The sequence below is a fragment of the Stigmatopora argus genome, chromosome 14, assembly GCF_051989625.1.
Source record: "Stigmatopora argus isolate UIUO_Sarg chromosome 14, RoL_Sarg_1.0, whole genome shotgun sequence".
In the NCBI taxonomy this organism is placed as follows: Eukaryota; Metazoa; Chordata; class Actinopteri; order Syngnathiformes; family Syngnathidae; genus Stigmatopora; species Stigmatopora argus.
Window position 1 is genome coordinate 1,036,093 of NC_135400.1, and position 20,602 is coordinate 1,056,694.

At 42.8% G+C, this 20,602-nt stretch overlaps 1 protein-coding gene across 28 annotated transcripts in view; it reads right to left on the reverse strand.

The window, feature by feature from the left end:
• The window catches only part of nbr1b (NBR1 autophagy cargo receptor b), a 394,738-nt gene that overhangs the window by 318,483 nt on the left and 55,653 nt on the right, over positions 1–20,602 (reverse strand). For all 28 annotated transcript variants that reach the window (XR_013304864.1, XR_013304862.1, XR_013304863.1 and 25 more), the window contains 4 exons: positions 18,624–18,701; positions 16,839–17,071; positions 12,620–12,745; positions 12,300–12,506 (listed from right to left, as the gene is read on the reverse strand). Coding sequence is in view for 22 of the 28 variants with exons in the window: in XM_077618756.1 (XP_077474882.1) it covers positions 12,300–12,506; positions 12,620–12,745; positions 16,839–17,071; positions 18,624–18,701 (644 nt within the window). In the remaining 6 variants the exon portion in view is untranslated. The remainder of the gene's footprint in view (positions 1–12,299; positions 12,507–12,619; positions 12,746–16,838; positions 17,072–18,623; positions 18,702–20,602) is intronic.

Consider the following 20,602-nt stretch of genomic DNA (forward strand, 5'->3'; position numbering starts at 1 on the left):
TTCATTATTTAATGGCTGTAGAAGTCAGAGGGTCCCCACCCTAGATGGTCACTGGCATAGCAAATGTTTTCAGGCAGCAAACTTGGTCAAGCATCAGAAGCAACTTACAGCTAATGATGGTGATTGTCAGGTTTCCCAACAATGACTTCCTTTCACAGCATACCCAGCATTACTGAAACTACAGCACAACAATGGCCTTGACATGATGAAGAGTTATCATTCAGATAATGCATGTCGGAGGTTTTTGCACTTCATTTCTGCTGACGTATAGCAGAATGTATTGTTCAAGATTAGAGAAGCCAAGATCATGTTGATCATGTTTGATGGTGCCACAGATGTGAGTGCAACAGAAGAAGAGATGATTTAATGCAGAATATTGGATGATGGCTGTCCCAAGAACTTGTTTGTCAGTTTACAAGCTGTGGACCATGCCCATGCAGGTGGGATCTGGACATCTATTGCCAATACCTTCCAAATATGTAATCTTTCCAACTGGAAAGAGAAGATAGTTGCTATGGCATCAGACGGAGCTACTATCAACATTCGGGTGAATAACAGTCTGGCGACCTGTATGCACAATGAGCAGCCTCATGTTCTTGTTTTGCACTGTATAGCTCACAAATTACCCCACCACACCTGTCATGCAGGCTTTCAGGGTGTTCTCTCTTGCGGAGTGGCCACAAGACAGAGAAGAGTACAGAAGCTGACAAGAATTGCTAACAATTTTGAGGCTGTTTTGGGAAGAGCAGGGTTTAACAATGAAGAAATGAGAAGCAAGTGGTCTGGTTTCAAAGCTCATTTAGCTCCTTATATAGGGTGAACCAGAATGTTGAGGATCTTCATGCTGCCTTGTTCAAAAATAAAGACACATCAAGTAGAATTAGGAACATACTGATGCTCCTAAAAATCAGTATGATACAGCCACAGGCCACTGCCCAGAGTGAAAGAGGTTTTAGTGCTCTGAAGAGTGAAGTCTGATTGGCGAGCAAACTTGCAGCATATAGCATGCTCAACAACATTGTGCTAATAGTCCTTGCAGGTCATTCTTTTGATGAATATTTACCTGAGCTGGCTATTGACAGGTGGTGGTATGGTGGTGAAAGAAGAAGGCCAGATTTGAATCTGCAACAAGCTGATGGTGTTAGTGAAGATCATTAAGTTCTGGGACAGGCCTGAAAGAACATCTAGAGCTAAAGTTTAAAGGAAATCTACATAACGTAGACTGACGGTTTTTTTTGGTTGTTCATGTCTAAAAAGAACTTTAAGCATGTGTTACGTCGTTTTGTATGGTGATCCTGTAAACATAAAATTAGGGCAGGTGGATTGACACTTCGGGCAGGTAAGATATCTATCTGGGTTGTTACCTGCCCGATGGGCAGGTGGCTTAAACAGTTAATGTAGAACCCTGATACATGTATATCAATGGCGGGCCGTGCATTTCACAACTAGCCCATCAGTAGTGCTATGTCTGAATCAATCGAACTTGTAGGGGCCAATCAATGTTTGATTGGGCCATGTTCCTTATTAGTGTTATGCTTTGTATAGATTTCCTTTTAATGTTTTCATGTTTGATCATTTAGGTTGGGGGACTGTTATAATTTCATAGCACAGTTGCATTTGGAGTTCATTGGTTTGGAAGCGTGGGCGGAGACAAGTTTTTTTTGGGACATTTGACCTGTTCGCAGCTTGATAGGTGTGGCTCAGTTTCGGCGGGCAGTTGAAGCCGCCTAGCGACAGTTATTTGACCATACGACACGATTTGTTATGAAGATCGTTATTAAATTAAGACTAAGTATAACTTTCTTGTCCTGTCTGCGTTCAAGACTCCACGCTAATCCGATTTCAAGAGGTGTATTGGAGACGTTGGAAGTATACACCTACATTTTGTCAAAAGACTCGCTAAGATAGCAAGCGTCGCAAGGACTGGGAGAATAAAATTGGCTTGCGACTCGACAGAGCCTATCCCAAGGTGGCTTGATGCACATAAAGGGGCGATTAGACATAGGAGAACGGGTAATCCATTGATTCTACGAGACAAGGTAAAGAGGAATCTTCGTATTTCAATGCCAGCAACAACAGCGGCGAATATATAAATATACAAACAAGAAAGCTAACCTAAAGATAAACTATAATTTAAGCGCTAGCTAGCCACACGGAGGCTGCGTGTCCAAACTTCAAAAGTGATTGTTAGCTATCCTGCGTGAGCAACGTTATTCATCCATGCAGAGTTGGACATTGTGAAGGAAGCTGCATTGCAATTGTTCTTTTTGGGAAAAGTGGCTTTGAAATATAAAAAAGCTTTTGGGTTAACAAGCCTTTAGACATGGATCACTTTGTGATTCAACATATAGGGAGGTCACAAAAGCTAACAGTTAAGGGAAGGAGGATAAACTACGAAGATGTATATCCATGAGGAGACAAAGAATAAGGGATATGTCTACGAGAATGAACATAATAGATGCATTGATGAAAGATGATCAAAATGCATAACGTGTATAAGATAGAATGGAAAAGGACTTTGTTATTGCATTAGATTAATTTAAATGTCATGACAGAGAAGTAATGAGCCTTATGTCAGAAATGAACAGGCAATAGACCAAAAGAGCGGGTTTAAACCCAAAATGGCGCTTGTGGCGATTTCAAGCTTAATGTTCCTATAGCCTGTAGCCACGAAAGGCAGATGGTGGAGCTTTCGACAAGCATTACACAAAAGCACGCACGGAGAGTTGTCAAATCAAATCAAAGCCTTTATTGTCATTATACACAGCTGCGTATAACGAAATTGGTGGTGCTACTCCACAAAGTGTGTTTTCCCATTAAAAACATAAATAAGTAATATAAAAATATAAAAAGTCACATCTGGGCAAGGTGAATTCTAAAATATTGCACAATCTAAGATATTGCACATTGTTATTGCACACCCCGAAGTTATTGCACAGAAGGGATTGTGTGTTGTGCTAATGCAAGTTCAGAGCCCTGATGGCACTGGGAAAAAAACTGTCCCTAAGTCTATTTGTCCGTGTTTTGTGAGACCTGTAGCGTCTGCCAGAGGGCAGCACCAGGATTATTTATTTAATTTTCGTGGTGTTTAGTGTGAGATTGTTCACCAAACACCCCAAAGACAGTTTGTTGACCTCATCTCTGTAGGCAGACTCATCCACCCCTGAGATGAGTCCGACCACAGTGGTGTCATCGGCAAATTTGATGATGGAGTTAGACTGGTGGGTCGGTGTACGGTCGTATGTGTACAGGGAGTATAGAAGAGGACTCAGTACACAGCCTTGAGGGGGCCCAGTGCTCAGTGTAATGGAGGAAGAGAGGTGGGACCAAGTCTAACAGTTTGTGGATGGTTGGTTAAGGCGTTCTTAATCCAGCAGCAGATGGAAGATGATAGTCCAAGGTGGGAGAGTTTGTCAGGCAGAATGTCCGGTATTATAGTGTTGAAGGCTGAGCTACAGTCAATGAAAAGCATCCTCACATAGTTCCCATGGTGCTCCAGGTGGCTCAATGCTGTGTGTAGAGCTACGGAGATGGTGTCCTCAGTGGACCTGTTTGCTCTATAAGCAAACTGGTGAGGGTCAACTGAGGGAGGGATTTTATCACTGATGTGGCGGGTGACCAACTTTTCAAAGCACTTCATGATCACAGGTGTAAGTGCAACATGCCTATAATCATTCAGGCTGTCAATGGTTGGCTTTTTAGGGACAGGGATAATGGTGGCAGATTTCAGGCAGGATGGAATGATGGATTGTTGCAGGGAACAATTGAAAATCTTTGTGAAAACCCCAGTCAGCTGGTCAGCACAGGCTTTGAGCACCTTCCCAGGTACTCCGTCGGGGCCAGCAGCCTTCCTGGTGTTCACAGTCCGCAGTACCTGTCTCACTTCATGTTCCTGAAGCTTCAATGTACTGCTGCAGTGTGGGGGATGTTTTGAGACTGAATCCAATTTGTCAGTCTCAAACAGTTCAGTTCCTCTGCTATTGAGGCATCTGTATTAACAGACACATTATTGTCATCGTATTTGGTAATGTGTCGTATTCCCCGCCACATCTTCTTTGGGTTATTTTCTGTGAAGTGCTCCTCAATTTTCCTTGTATATGCTGCCTTGGCCTTTTTAATGCCTCTCTTCAGGTCTGCTCTGGCAGCGCTGTATTGTAACTTGTCCCCTGACCTGAAGGCGGTGTTACGGCATTTGATGAGTGCCTGTGTCTACTGGTCATCCAGGGTTTTTGGTTAGGAAAAACCCGGATACGTTTATTAACAGTGACAGTGTCTGTACAGTTTTTGATGTGGGAAAGTACAGTGTCCGTGTATTCCTGGAGGTGTAGTCCTTGGTCGCCTGTCAGTCATATGGCAACCAGAGACAGACAACCATCAGCACACACGATCATACCGCCACCGAGTGGGAATCGATCCCATGCTTACTCGCACCGAAGGCAGGAGAGTGAACCACTATACCATAAGGTGGCTCCGTCTTATTTGTCATGAAAAATGAAAAGAATGTTTTTGTTTCACAGTATTTTTAATTAATTTTTTTCAAGACAGTAGAGTTATAGATCCCAATATGGAAACCAATTGATTTTTTAAAATATGGGCACTAATTATTTGTATTTATTCAAATTACAGTTTTTAAGTGAAAACTGATGGGGTTGATCCGTGCCAGGCACAATAATGGTAATTTCATTAATGATATTGCAGTGGTGGGCAAGTTATAGCAAGTGTGGCAATCAAGCCATGAGAGAAGCAATCCAGAGTTGTGGTGTGAGTGAGTGCTTTTTAGAGTTGTTACGTCCTTGTCGCCGGGCGTCATGGCGAGGTAACGGGGAATAGGACCCAATCGCAGGGAAGAAGGCAAGGACAAGGGAAGTGGTGTTCAAACCTTAGACTTAAAAACTTAGACAGGATCTTAGAAAATAACAAAGACTTAGAAATCAAATCACATAACCGGGATAGCGAGGAACGAGGCACATGGAACATGGATCGAGGTAACGTGGAAACACAAGTGGACAAACAAAAGCAGACAATCCGACAAATGACATAACATAAACAATCAGTGGGGTTTAAATAGACTGACATGGGTTGACTAGACAATTAGGAACACCTGGGAAACACCAGGGGCGGAGAAACGACAGCTGAACACAATGGGCAATCCCTCAGACAGGACACCAGGGGGAAAAAGCATAAAACCTAGCAACCCTAACAACAGTGTGTCATTGGGTATTCTCATCAGTATTAAATGTACTGTCCAGAAATGAAAAAGACAATTTAAGACATTAATTACATGGATTTTATTTCAATGTTTCTTAAAGCTTTTTAAGGACCTGTGGGAACTCCAGTTCGGTGTCGTTCGTTATCTTACAGTCGCCAGGATTTACTCACTATCCGAAGGATATGCGATACATCTGATTTCTCAACAAACTCTCCAGGATCTTCGTGGATAGCCAGCCCACCAAAAGCGCGTTGACGGCGGCGAAGGGACAGAAAACAGAAGCGTGGATGCCGGGCGGGCCTTGCTGCTAAGCTGAAACAACAACCACACCGAGCACCGCTTCCTAGTATCCTTTTGACCAACGCCCGATCCATCACCCACAAAATGGATGAGTTGGAACTTCGTATTGCTACCAACAGCTTTGTTGGAAACTGTAATATTATTATCATCACAGAAATGTGGCTACACCCGCATATCCCCGACGCTGCGGTATCGCTAGCTAGCCGAACGCTTTTTCGAAACGACCGTTCAAAAGTATTGACAGGCAAAAGCAAGGGAGGAGGACTGTGCATGTATATACATAATGAATGGTGTTGTGACAGTACGATTATTGACACTCACTGTTCCCCGGATTTAGAGTTATTAGCAATACGGTGTAGGCCCTATTATCTACCAAGAGAGCTAAATATCGTCATAGTAACGGCTATCTATATACCTCCGAATGCTAACGTTAACACGGCACTTAACCTCCTGCTAACGGCTGTAAACAAACAACAGCTTGACCACCCCGATGGAGTTTTTATTGTCGCTGGTGATTTCAACAAGGCGTGTTTAAAGACTGTTTTACCTAAGTTTATTCAATACGTAAATTGTAATACTAGAGGAGACAAAACTCTTGACCATGTCTATTCTAACATCAAACATGCTTATAAAGCCACTTCCCTCCCGCACCTACCTCTGCCTATCTCTCACCCCCGCTTACACTCCACTCCGTAGGCAAACAACGCCACAAATAAAGATAATAAAAACTTGGCCCGACGACGCACTCTCTCGGCTGCAGGACTGTTTTTCCCGCACCAACTGGGAACTTTTTGTACACGACAACCTCCAGGACTACACGGACTCTGTACTCTCTTACATAAAAAACTGCATTGACAACGTCACTATAGATAAACGTATACGGGTTTTTCCTAACTGTTGGAATAATGATTCAAACCTTTTAAATCATTATTAGTAATATTTAATTAAAAAAGGAAAAACATCTTTCAACAAACTCTGCGGCGAACTTGCAAGGAGATACAATGTGGCGTCGTCTTAGCCCCCAGTGCATTCTGAATTGCAGTAACTGAATCATTGTATTTAATCGCGACACTCGAAAAACATGGTTATGTAATCAGTACAATAACACCCTCGCTGGTTAGAAAAACAACAGTGTGAGGAATGCTTTCAAGGTAAACAAAGCAAAGCCGTATTTTCAAACAATAATGCGATTATCGCCATCTTCTGCTGGAGTCCCGTCAAAACAGTCCCGTTGTGTTCTGCCGAAAAGCGTGTGTGAAAACAATGTGTCCTCGAGCTGTGGGGCCTTGAGGAGACGATGTGGAGGAAAAGTGTCCATGGTTCCATGAATTGGTTTATAGCCTTATTACTTATTGAAAAATGCTTACAACACATATAGAATATTCATAATAATTCTAACACTAACCAAAAACCCTGGATGACCAATGGGACACAGGCACTCATCAAATGCCGTAACTCCGCCTTTAGATCAGGGGACAAGATAAAATATAGAGCTGCCAGAGCTGAGCTGAAAAGAGGCATTAAAAAGGCCAAGGCAGCATATACCAAAAAAATTGATGAGCACTTCACAGAAAATAACCCAAAGAAGATGTGGCAAGGAATACGACATATTACCAACTACAATAACAATAATATGTCTGTTAATGCAGATGCCTCACTAGCGGAGAAATTGAACCGTTTCTTTGCCCGCTTTGAGACTGACAAATCAGACCCAGTCTCAACACCCCCACCACCACCCTGCAGCAATACACTGACGTTCTGGGACCAGGAAGTGAGACTGGTAATGCGGTCTGTAAACACCAGGAAGGCTGCTGGCCCAGACGGAGTACCTGGGAAGGTGCTCAAAGCCTGTGCTGACCAGCTGGCTGGAGTCTTCACATACATTTTCAATTGTTCCCTGCAACAATCCATCATTCCATCTTGTCTGAAATCTGCCACCATCATCCCTGTCCCCAAAAAGCCAACCATTGGCAGCATGAATGATTATAGGCCTGTTGCCCTCACGCCTGTGATCATGAAGTGCTTTGAAAAGTTGGTAGCCCGCCATATCAGGAATACAATCCCTCCCTCAATTTACCCTCACCAGTTTGCTTATAGAGCAAACAGGTCCACTGACGATGCTATTGCCATTGCTCTTCATACAGCACTGAGCCACCTGGAACACCATGGGAACTACGTGAGGATGCTCTTCATTGACTATAGCTCAGCCTTCAACACCATAAAACCGGACATTCTGACTGACAAACTCTCCCACCTTGGACTATCCTCTTCAATCTGCTGCTGGATAAAGAACTTCTTGACCAACCGACCACAGACTGTTAGACTTGGTCCCCACATCTCTTCCTCCATTACACTAAGCACTGGCTCCCCTCAAGGCTGTGTACTGAGTCCTCTTCTGTACTCCCTGTACACATACGACTGTACACCCACCCACCAGTCTAACGCCATCATCAAATTCGCTGACGACACCACTGTGGTCGGACTCATCTCAGGAGGGGATGAGTCGGCTTACAGAGATGAGGTCAACAATTTGTCTTCGTGGTGCTCGGTGAATAATCTCACACTGAACACCACGAAAACTAAAGAAATAATCCTGGACTTTCGCAGACACGGCACAGATCTGGCCCCACTCCTCATTAATGGAGTATGTGTAGACAGGGTCCAGTCCTTTAAATTCCTGGGGGTCCACGTCACGGATAAGCTCTCATGGTCTACAAACATCACGGCAGTGGTGAAGAAGGCTCAGAAACGACTCCATTTCCTCAGGGTACTTAGGAAGAACAACTTGGCCACCAAGCTTCTGATAACCTTCTATAAAACCACTGTAGAGAGCATCCTGGCGTACGGCATCACAGTGTGGTACGCTGGAAGCACGGCGGCAGACAAAAAGGCCGTGCAGAAAGTGATTAACACTGCCCAGAGTATTGTCGGCTGCTCTCTGCCCTCACTGGAAGACATTGCCAGCCCTCGTTACCTCAGCAGAGCCAAGAACATCATAGGGGACCCTTACCACCCTGGTCACAATCTGTTCCAGCTGCTGCCCTCTGGAAGACGCTATAGGTCCCACAAAGCACGGACAAGTAGGCTTAAGGACAGTTTTTTCCCCTCATCCATCAGACATCTAAACTTGCGGTAACATAACACACATTCCCTTCTGCGGTAATATAAAAAGAGGTTTGGGTGGTGATCTGCCTCCTACTAGCTGACTGAAGTAAGGTAAGTGGAAGACAGTGAGAGGTAAGCGAGAGGTAAGCGACCTGTATCCACAATAGCAGAATGCCAATTACAAGTCCGTACTAGATTTAGGTCTTTTGCCGAGTAAACGTAGCTTATGGAGAAGCACCATCAATTTCGTCACACGCAGTTTCTGCGTGTGATGACAAGTAGGCTTTTTGTGTTGTGATAACTACAACCTATGTCCGATTATTATTATAGAAAGTGGCCTGTTGTATTATGATGTAAATATATGCTAAACAGGATTTGCCAATCACTGCAATCTGTCTTTATTCATGTACATCACAATTTGCCAACTTTATTGAAATTGGGTTTGCATTACAAGGAGCACAGTGGAAAGCATTCACAATCAGTCATAGTGAACATTGCCTCAGACACAGTAAATAATCATTGCAAAATACAAGGTACAGGTACAAAGTTAAAAGCTCTTAACTCTAAATCCGTAAATAGTTAGTCAAGGGTATTGATGGGATGAGAAAAAACTGTGAGAGCTGGCAACCATTAAATGCATCATCTGAGCTATGGCGATTGATGACTTTTTATATTATGTTAAATTGTCTCATCTTCCTCCGCTTAGCCGAGGTCAGGTTGCGGGGGCAGCAGCTTCAGCAGGGAAGCCCAGACTTCCCTCTCCCTATCCACGTCATCCAGCTCTTCCGGGAGGATCCCAAGGTGTTCCCCGGCTAGCCGGGAGACAGTCTCCCCAGCGTGTCCTGGGTCAGCCCGTGGCCTCCTCCCAGTAGGACGTGCCCAGAACAACTCACCATGGAGTCGTCCAGGAGGCATCCTAATCATATGCTCGAGCAACTCATACGGCTTCTCTCAAATCAGAGGAGCAGTGGCTCTACTTTGAGCACCTCCCCTGATGACGCCGCAGGCGTCGCACCTATCCGCCTGCCGATATCCAGCTCCATTCTTCACTCATTTGTGAACGAGACCCCGAGATACTTAAACTCCTTCACTTGGGGAAGGACCTCACATTTTTGAAAGTGCAAAATATAAATGAAAACAGGTTCTGTCAATGCACATGTAATACCAAGTCACATTATTTTCCAGAAGGAAGCACCTATTTTTTACATTATCTGTGAATATTTTTTTTTCTTATTTGAGTGAAAGTTGTTGCAAAAAAAAACTTATTGGAAGTCCATTTGAAGAATGAATAAAATTAATACCCAAAGGGGATAAATTAAGCAAATCTTGTTTCTTTTAAGGCCATATAACACAAGATCCGGATAAATAGTTTTTCGTATTAAAACCAATCACCTAATTCCTGATCATCAGGGTTGGCAGCAGTGGCAGGCCGTGCATTTCACACCTAGGCCTTCAGTAGTGCTGTGTGTAAATCAATCCAACCCTCAATAAGTATTTTATGTCTATAAAACCTTTAATGCAGCTACAGCTGCAACACATATAAAGAATCTTTGGGAAAATAGACATTTTACTCAACAAAAATATTTTTATTCATACACAAAATCCATCCTCCTTTCTTTCCTCAAGATTTCAATTACTCTGTCGTACAGATTACACGTGCATTTCAGGTCCATCAAGAAGTTCTTTTCCATCAAAGCTAATGCTGACAGTTGAATCTGTCCTGTTGTATTTCAGTTTTGATTCTATTTCGGGCTGAAAATGTCCGTTCGACAGAAGTAGTGGACACGGGGATGGTCACTGTCAAATCCACTAATGTGTACAGCCGCCCCATGCTCTCACTCAGATTTTTCTGCTGAAGGAAGTCAAGGAGATCAGTGGGAGATTTTCCTGTAAAATCATCTGTGGCATACGTTACAATCAGTTCTGTTCTTAGCAAAGGCAGATCGAAAAGTGTACCGTGGCTCTGCGTTAAGATGGAGAAGGCTGCATGTGGGAAAGTTTTCTGTATTCCCGAAACTTCTGCAGGTCGAGGAGGGAGAGAAACATCAGTCTTTCGTGATTCTTGAAATATGGTCCGCGTCTGGCAAATAATATTGTCCAGAATCCTGTCATGGAGTTGGTGGTAGTGCGAGCAAGAATCTTGCGCTTGGAGCACCCGCACTGCGTTCAGTGGCCTTGTAGATTTCCTCATATTGGCTCCTCTCGCACTCAACTGTGTCACAAAACTCATTTACTCTTGCAAGACAAAACTGTACATCCAGTTTGTTGTTATGTAGTATTGAAAAAAGCACGTCTGAATGCTCAAAAATGCCATTAAATGTATGAAGCAAAAAAACAAAATTCAAAATCATCCAGATGTGCTTTAAATCCATCAGCACACCGCACAGACTCATTCACCAATACAGAGACAAACAGTACTTTTATTTCCCTTCTGATCTCTTCCTCCATCACTTCAAAAATTGCAGTGATCAGGTTGTTTTGTGTTTTGCCCGACGTGCCACTAAACACTTTATTAGTGGACAGGTGGTAATGTAAATCCGTGTTTCTCTCAGCAATGAGAGAAAGAAGTTCCACATAATTTCCTTTGTTTGGGGATGCAGCGCTTTCATCGTGTCCCCGAAATTAAAGTTCCTGCTTGCCCAAAGATGACGCAGTCAATCAAACTTTTTAAAGAGTTCCCTATTTTTCTTTACCTTTCCATTGTGGCGCTCCGTTTCCCTGTGCACTTGCTCGCTGAACTGTAACTCCACTCGGGTTTCTCCAAAAGTTTTGGAGAGGAGCATTGCTTGTAAGTGTCCGGCAGTAATATGGTGTCTCGTTGCTGCTTTGGTTAAACAAGTCAAATTTGCAAATCCAGTGTTGCTCCAAACACCATGTCGATCCTTGGCAAATAACAAGCACTCCCAGCAATACAATTTGCAGTGTTCCTCGGAGCCCCTGAGCCAGGGGTAGCGCGCGTAGTTAGCGAACTGAAAGTGGCGGACAAACCCTTTTCCCGGTTGTAATAGGCTTGCTAGCTTTGGAGTTGACAGCCCTTTCTAATGATGTCCATTTTTTCTGTAAAAGACCGTCTGGAAAAAGGCTTTGTCGTCAAATCTGCAACCAAATCAATTTGTTTTACTCCGTCTGCCATTGTGGGTGGAGTTTGCGAGCTCTGGCTGGCTCACTCTGGCTTTGGCCCGCCTACTCTATCACTAGCCAATCATAGTTGGTGAAAGCGATGATGTATCCCTACGCCTGTGAGAAGGCAATGACGTATCCCTACGCCTGCGAGAAGGCCTTGGTGTCACCAAATCAAATTCTGATTGTTTAAAGCAACAGTCTTATCGACGCTTGTTTAATGCAGCAGAGCCTGCAGAACTGATTGTGAAGGCCTTGAGGCAGATTTCTGGCAACAAATAATGGCTGAAATGTGATTGGTTAAATGCTTCAATATGAAAACACACATCTGGATGCAGTGCAACCAGGGGGAAAGCATTGAAAGGAAGCTAACAGACAATTTGGAATTATTTAATAAGTATTCATGAACAAAATATAATTAACATCAGTCTGTGATTCAGATTAGGCCAGCAGAGAAGCCCTTGAAGGCCCTGACGGCACACTACTGGTTGGCAGTAACATTTGAACAAAAGCAAAACCTTTTCCTGACAATACATTGAGTTGGTAAACTGCTCTAATAACTTACTCAGGGCTGTTATGCTGGGTGGCGCGAGGTTGAAGAAGCACAGGAGAAGAACGTCCATTTCTCTGTAAAGAACTCCATTGGATGTCATACCTTTCCAACCTCAACTGTTTACGGATCTCTTTCACTTCAGCTTTCAACAGTCGCTTTTCTGCTTTGAGTCGCTGCTTCTCGGCCTTCCGGAAGCTACGATCACCTCTTCTATAGAACCTGTGAGTCAAATCAATGGAACAAGTGAATTCACAAAAATTGTATTTAAAAAATATAAACTAGCAAAGCAGTACTTATGTCATAAATGTAACCCTGGTGTCATGTTTTTGTACCTGCTGTGGTCTGGGGCAGGTGATCCATGTTCTGGTATAGAGAGTGGCGTTCTAGCCCTCACCAAATTGTGACTAGGATCATGAGCAAAACTGCAAGGCTCACACAGAGTACAAGATGTACACACGCTGTGAAAGAAAAGAGAGCGGTTTTCACAACCTAACTGACCATTGCCATGGCTATAGCTGTTGTAGTGAATCGTGCTGAATGGTTTGACAAATTCCTAGCTACAACAGTATCTTTGAAAGTTAAAAACTAAAAATGTTAGCTTAGTCCAATATTTTACTCGGCAAGTACCGTATTTACTCACATATAACCTGCCTGCGGGTATAAGCCGCACCCTTAAAATTATTGAATTTTACAATTTCGCCACCCCTTGATTCTCAATTTTCACCTCCATATTTATGGTTTTAATAAGGATTACAGATGTGTTACTTTGAATGGGATATCTAGAGAAAAATCATCACGTGGTATTTCTGAGATGCTGTATGAATCAAAAACATATTATCAGGGTGGCTGTAAATGCAAAATATTGAATTATTCAATTTGAAAAAAGAAATAAGTCTATCTTGATGAGAACCTGATGCTTTCTAATTACAGAAATTACAATTTTCTTATCAGAAAAGATGTTGTGGCGGCCGAATTGGTTCTAATGTCAAAATATCTCGTTTTTTTTCGATGGTTCATGACTGCATTAGTTGTCACTTTTGAACAAGAAATAAAAAGAAAAAAAATCAACGCAGAATTTTGTTTTATTTCATAATCACAAATATACAATGATTTCCTTTTTGTGTTCCGAAAGGGAGGGTGTTGTCTGCACGTAGACAAATTCAAAATAGAAGTAACATAAGCACAACCAGCATGTGTAGCAACGTCACTTTTTTGGTCACTGTCATCATGTCTTGTTTTTTCCTGGGCTCATTGTATGCCCTAGATGGCACAGGACGCTTAGGGGGCATTTTCAATGACTCTAAATCCAAACAAAGATGGAATAGACTCGCCATAGTCTTTCTCATCAGGTGATGCGCACGATGGGAAATTCATTCACAACAAAACAGGAGAAGGCAAGATGCTGTCCTTCTCAGCCTTTTATATTATTTGGAGCGTCATTCTTCTTCTTTGGAGAAATATCGCTTCTTCTTCAGCGCTGAGTGCCACCCAATTCAGCGACGAAGAAGAAGCAGAGCCTTGACTTTAAGCAAAAGTCAAGGCTCTGCTTCTTCTGTTTTCTCCCCTGTCTTCCGCTTGTGAGTTTCAGCGTGAATTTTGACATTTTTGACAATTTTTTCAATACTTAATACTATAAAAATAACGCAATGTACTGAAGCCACAAATATTCAAGCCGCAAATGTTCAAGCCACAAAGTGGTGAAGGATCAAAGTATGTAAGTTTTTGGAGGTTTAGGTTGGGTTTTTCATAGTGCTGGTTTGTCCCTTGGTGACTTGTCCTGTGATTGCCCATTGGTTTCACCTGCTGTTACCCACCCCTGGTGTCTTTCCTGCTTGCTGTCTCGTGTCACCCTCATTGTCTCGTCAACTTTTGTCTTTCTATTAACAACCTGTGTATTTGTCAGGTCTTGTCGGATGGTATGCTTGTATATCTCCTGTTCTATTCTATGTCCAGTCCTGGTCATGCATGTTCACATCCAGCACTCCTCGTTGCCCTGTGTTTCCCCCCGTAACATTGGTTTCATTATTTTAAGTTGTGGCTTTTTAATTTGTGTGCCCCTGCTTCCCTGCGCATCATCCTGTGTCCAGGGCAAGGCGGCCTCCTACCATCATCCTGTGTCCTGGGAGAGGCGGCCTGCGACCCATCTTCCTGTGTCCACGGCGAGGCGGCCCACAAACCGCCGTGTTTTCAGAAGGTGAAGACTGCCTCCTTCGGCAGGAAGGGCCGAGCCACTTCTGGCCCCGCCAGGTTGTTTCCGGGGCAAGGCCTGCGACCCGCCATCAGCAGCCACCATCGCACCGCCAGCCTATTTCTCAGGCGAGGCAGCAGCAGCCACCATCGCCCCTCCACAGATCGTCTTGGGCGAGGCAGCACTAGGCATAATTCCCAAGACCCCCCAACCCGGCACTTCCTCATGTACCCCCCAGGACCGGCCAGCCCACATATTTCTGCTGGGCTGGCCTGGACACCCCCCAGACCGGTCAGCCTGCTACTTCCTCGTGGCCCGACCTGAACACCCACCAGACAGATTTTTTTTCTGGACGATTTTCGTGCCTTTTCCGCAGCCCCTGCCCTTCCCTTCCTGGTGTTTTGTGAGGAGTTATGTTAAGTATATAAGTTTTTGGAGGATAATGTTAGTTTTTTGTAGTCCTGGTTATTGCTCTTTTGTGACTTGTCCTGTGATTGCCCATTGGTTTCACCTGCTTTTTCCTGTCCCTGGTGTCTCTCCTGCTCGCTGTCTCGTGTCACTCAGGTGTTTCTGACTATATCGTCATCCCATGGCTGTCTATTTAAACCGTGTGCGGTCGATTGGTCGCCGGTCTTTTGGTCGCGGTCTTTAGGTCGCCCAGAAGTTTGGTCGCCGGTCTTTTGGGTTGCCGGTCTTTTTTGTCGCTGGTCTTTTTTGTCGCCGGTCTTTTGGTCGCGGTTTGGTCGCCCAAATGATCGGCTGCTGCCAACTTTTTTGTCGACGGTCTTTTGGTCACGGTTTGGTCGCCCAAATGATCGGCTGCTGCCATCTACTGTCAATTTATTAAAAAGAAAACAAAGCAAATTCACAGCTGGTGTTTTTATTGAAGCAGTCCAATGAACCTTCATTCTCTCTGGGAGAACTTGCAATGTTGAAATACTTTAGATTAGATGGATACTTTAGATTAGATGGTCATTTTTATCAAACAAATAAAAGTATTAGTATACTTTTAGCCCAGAACTTCAACATTAAAATAAAAGGCAATAAGTAAAATTAATTTATTAAAAAGAAGACAAAGCAAATTCACAGATGGTGTTTTTATCGAAGCAGTAAAACTTAAAAATTCTAGCAGTAAAACTTACAAATTCTGTACAAAAATTACAAATTCTGTACAAAAATTACAAATTCTGTACAAAAATTACAAATACAAACTTACAAATTATGTACAAAGGGAATTCACAGATGGGAGTTTTTATTACAAATTGTATGCAATGGCTTGCAGGTACTCTATATTGTTCTCGAATCGAGCCGGGTTTCCGTAGTCCTCCGAGAGCTTTTTTAACCCGGCACCCGGATGTTGGAACATTTAATCCAAATCCCCACTTTTATTTGGTTAATAAAATAATAATGTGTGTTAAATGGACGCCTATGACAGTCGATGGCAGCAGCTGATGTGTTAAATGAGAGCTCTTATTTCTCCCAGAGAGAATGAAGGTTCATTGGACGCCTATGACAGTCGATGGCAGCAGCTGATGTGTTAAATGAGTGCTCTTATTTCTCCCAGAGAGAATGAAGGTTCATTGGACGCCTATGACAGTCGATGGCAGCAGCTGATGTGTTAAATGAGTGCTCTTATTTCTCCCAGAGAGAATGAAGGTTCATTGGACGCCTATGACAGTCGATGGCAGCAGCTGATGTGTTAAATGAGTGCTCTTATTTCTCCCAGAGAGAATGAAGGTTGCTAGAATTTTTAAGTTTTACTGCTTCAATAAAAACACAATCTGTGAATTTGCTTTGTCTTCTTTTTAATGAATTAATTTTACTTATTGCCTTTTATTTTAATGTCAAAGTTCCAGGCTAAAAGTATACTAATACTTTTATTTGTTTGATAAAAATGACCATCTAATCTAAAGTATTTCAACATTGCAAGTTCTCCCAGAGAGAATGAAGGTTCATTGGACTGCTTCAATAAAAACACCATCTGTGAATTTGCTTTGTTTCTTTATAATAATTTGACAGTAGATGGCAGCAGCCTATCATTTGGGCGACCAAACAGCGACCAAAAGACCGGCGACAAAAAAGACCGGCGACCCAAAAGACCGGCGACCAAACTTCCGGGCGACCTAAAGACCGCGACCAAAAGACCGGCGACCAAAAGACCGGCGACCAATCGACCGTGTACCATTTAAACCCTGTGTATTTGTCAGTTCTTGTTGGATCGTCTGCTTTGACCTGTCCTGTTCTGCTATATCCAGTCCTGATCCTTTTGTTGGAGAAGGGGGCTTTGTCGATCCCTGTCTTATGGCATCTAGCAATAAATATTATTCTGAACTTAATCAACATTTTGACAACACTGCCAGTACCTGCATTGGTAGCCTCCACCTGTTGTCTGTCCCCTACAGGAGGAGCAGGAAAGAGCCGAAGAGGATGCCGCTCCTGGTAGAATAGAGGAAGAAACCTCAGGTACCAATGCCACACTACCTATTTCATCCCCTCTATTTCCCCCTATTCCACTCAGTGGCTTATGAATGCAACACTGTCCGGAGAACTCCCTGCAAATTTTCTCCACTGCTTCACGGACCACCTGGTCCTTGAACTGTTGGAAGAGAAATGGAAAAATAGGTAAATACATACCTGTCAACTTATACGTTGTTCCCGTATTTTATAAGTTTTTTGATCATTTCAAATTGTGTATGCCGTATAAGAACTTTTATACGAGATTTTTTAAGTAGGTTTATTTGTAAAACCGATCTCGTTTGACCCATTTCGGCTCTAATCCGAAACGTCTCGGTCAGCAGATAAAAACATCATCGTTGACTGCTAATAGTCATGCTTTAAGCATGATATGCGCACGTGCATTCCCCTCTCACACGTCCGCCTCTTCACCGTCAGCAAGCCATGTACCCAGAGCGTCTAGCTGTCAGCGACATCTACAGTAACTTGAATTTAGTACATATTGATAAGGCACCCCGTCTACTTTGGAAAAAAATTAAGACTTTTAAGTGCGCCCTATGTGAGCAAATATGTGCCACGTTGCATTTGTAAATATTTTTTTTATCACTTAATAAGGGAAATTGCAATCATTAATAAGGGGAGCTATTGGCTGATGCTGAAAATGTTTTATTATTTGATTTCCATAATTATCACGATAAATATCACCTTTTGTCTTTCAAATTTGTAACTTCAAACTCCTGTTAATGAGGAAAATTACTTTCCTTCTCATTCAAATATGAATGTAACTATGTTATCTTACTTTAAAAAAGAATATAATCTGATTTTAAAAAGTTTTGTTGTTGTTCTGTTGTGCAATAAAGATAAGGCAACTCCCTCTTTACACTATGAAAAGTAATGAATAATAAAACCTGCAGAAATGTTCACAAGCATCTTTATTTTTATGAATTTGCCTTCAAACCAAAAGTTGATTTGCAATATGAAATAAATAAAATAATCCACTGAAGACATCATTACCATTGGCAAGCAGACTTTTTCCAACCTCACGAAACGAAACAATTCAAATTTGCTTCACATTTGGCATGAAAAAAATGAATAAATAAAAATGTTGGATGAACTTATTAACCCAAGTTTTTGATTTCTGCTATGGTTTCATAACATTTGCATAAAATGGGGAAACTGCTTGATATGAAGTAAGAAAAAAATTACTGGCTGTCCTCAAATGAGAAGAATGGGGTAAGAAAGTTTGAATAAGGCTGCTGTTAATGCAAAGTTAGTTAAGAGGAATAAAAAAATAAAAAATAAAAATATCTTCTGTGTCTATGTATAGAAGAGGATATTTGGAGCGTTGCCAAGGTTCAATCAATCTGTGTGCTTCACGTACATTCATAAGTACAGAGAACTCATTTTGGCTGTGTTAAAGTCCTTTTGTTTTGATGCTCTGTCTGCAGAGCTCTCTTGCTAACTCTGTTGCTAAATGATTACCTGTTCCTCACCATCTTCATCATCTGCTGAATGTTGATCTTCACATTGCATCAGTGCCCCCGCTCTTTGCGGTGTTTAGGTAGTGTAATTGCAGTTTGTATTTATCAACTTTAATCCAAGGTTTTTATTATTATTGCTAACAAAAATTATTGGAAAATAACTAATGTTATTGTTTTATCGCACAAGTATATTTAAACTTAAATAACACTCACATTCTCCATATATGACGTGAACCAAGCAGGAGGAGTCTTGTCTTCTTCTTTGGTCCCTTTTACGTCTTTCATAATCACCTGATTCAGAAGGAATGTAGAATATTGAATTGAATTTTACTTGCCAGAAACCCTAATTATAGTATATTTAGGACATTCTAGTCATTAATTCATTCATGATATCCTCAGAAGGGTCACAGAGGTGCTGGGGACCGCCCTAACTGGTTGCCAGCCAATCACAGGGCATAATGAAACAAAAACCCTACACAAAAACAACCATACCTAGGGACACGTTTAGAGTGTTCAATCAGCCTACTATGCATGTTTTGGGGAATTGGGAAGAAATTGGAGGACCTGGCGAAAACCATGAAGGTCAAAGACCGAGAAACACTTGATTTTCATCCCTTAATTTCAGATGTGGGCGGCCCGGGAGCGCGAGTGGTTAGCGCGTCGCCTCACAGCTCCAGCTCTAGGGTCCTGGGTTCAAATCCAGGTCATGGTCATCTGTGTGGAGTTTGCATGTTCTCCCCGGGCCTGCGTGGGTTTCCTCCAGGTACTCCAGTTTCCTCCCACATTCCAAAAACATGTATGGCAGGCTTATTGGACACTCTAAATTGCCCCTAGGTATGGGTGTCAGTGTGCATGGTTGAGCGTCTCCTTGTGCCCTGTGATTGGCTGGCTCCCGCGACGCTAAGGAGGATAAAGCGGTTCAGAAAATGAGATGAGAATTTCATATGTACATACATATTTTTTGTATGCGACAAGAGTATTAACTGTCTGTACTAGAAAGAAAGAAAGAAAAAAAAAAAAGAAAGAAAGAAACAAAAAAAACAATTCTCTGTATTTTTTTGGGGTCTGGCCGGCGAAGAGAGAGGAGAAAACAGAAGTGAGGCGATATAGCGGGCCTCTTGACTAAGCTTAGAAAACAGCCACTCAAACCACCGCTGCCAAGCATCTACCTCTCCAACGTCAGAACCGATTTAAACAAGACGCAGGATTTGAAATTACAGCTCGCCGCTAAATGCTACGTTCAAGAATGCTGCATGCTAATCACCACAGAGACGTGGCTACACCCACAAATACCCAAAACTATGGTGCAGCTCCCAACACGCACACCACTCAGATCGGACAGGACAATTGAATCAGGGAATTAATAGGTCGTAGGCTTTGCATCTACGTGAATGACGGATGGAGTTACAATAGCACTGTTCTGGTTGGACACAGTTCCCGAGACCTCAAATTCATGTCGGTGAGATGCAGGCCCTTCTTTCTGCCCAGAGAGCTAGCCGTCGTTATCATCACTGCTATCTAAATCCCAGTGGACGTTAAGGTAAGTACTTCTCTCTCCCTATTAATGGACACCATAATCACCAGAACACCTATCCAAGTGTCCCGCATATAATTGCAGGAGATTTTAATCAGGCAAATCTCAAAACTGTTTTGCCAAAATTTTACCAGCACGTGAAATGTTCAACAAGAGAGGATAAAACGCTGGATGATGTATACTCTAACATCAAAGGTGCATACAGTGCCATAGCACTCTCACACTTTGGACAGTGAGACCACATCTCTTTGTTCTTGGCCCCAGCATACACCCAGCTCAGCCGACAAGCAAAGCCTCAAAGGCGAACCTTTATCACAAGGCCTGACGACGCCCTCCCCTGATTCCAAGACTGCTTTGAACAGACAGTGGGAAACTTTCCACCATGAGGACCTGGGCACATATTGAGCTTCAAACAGACTGCACGCTCAGGCAGGTTCTGGTTAGGAAGGGCGAGACCTAAATCTTCATTTGCCAACCTTGTGTCTTTTATAGGCCGTTATCGTGAAAGATCTACCCTTTTGTTTTGGCAGACACATTCCGTTCTTGAACGTTCTCTTTGCAGGTCAACCTGACTCTTGTGAGTGTGCACAGGCCAACGCATACTTGATTAATTAGCTCTCATTCCATAATATTCTCCCCTTTTGTAGTTTTTAACTAC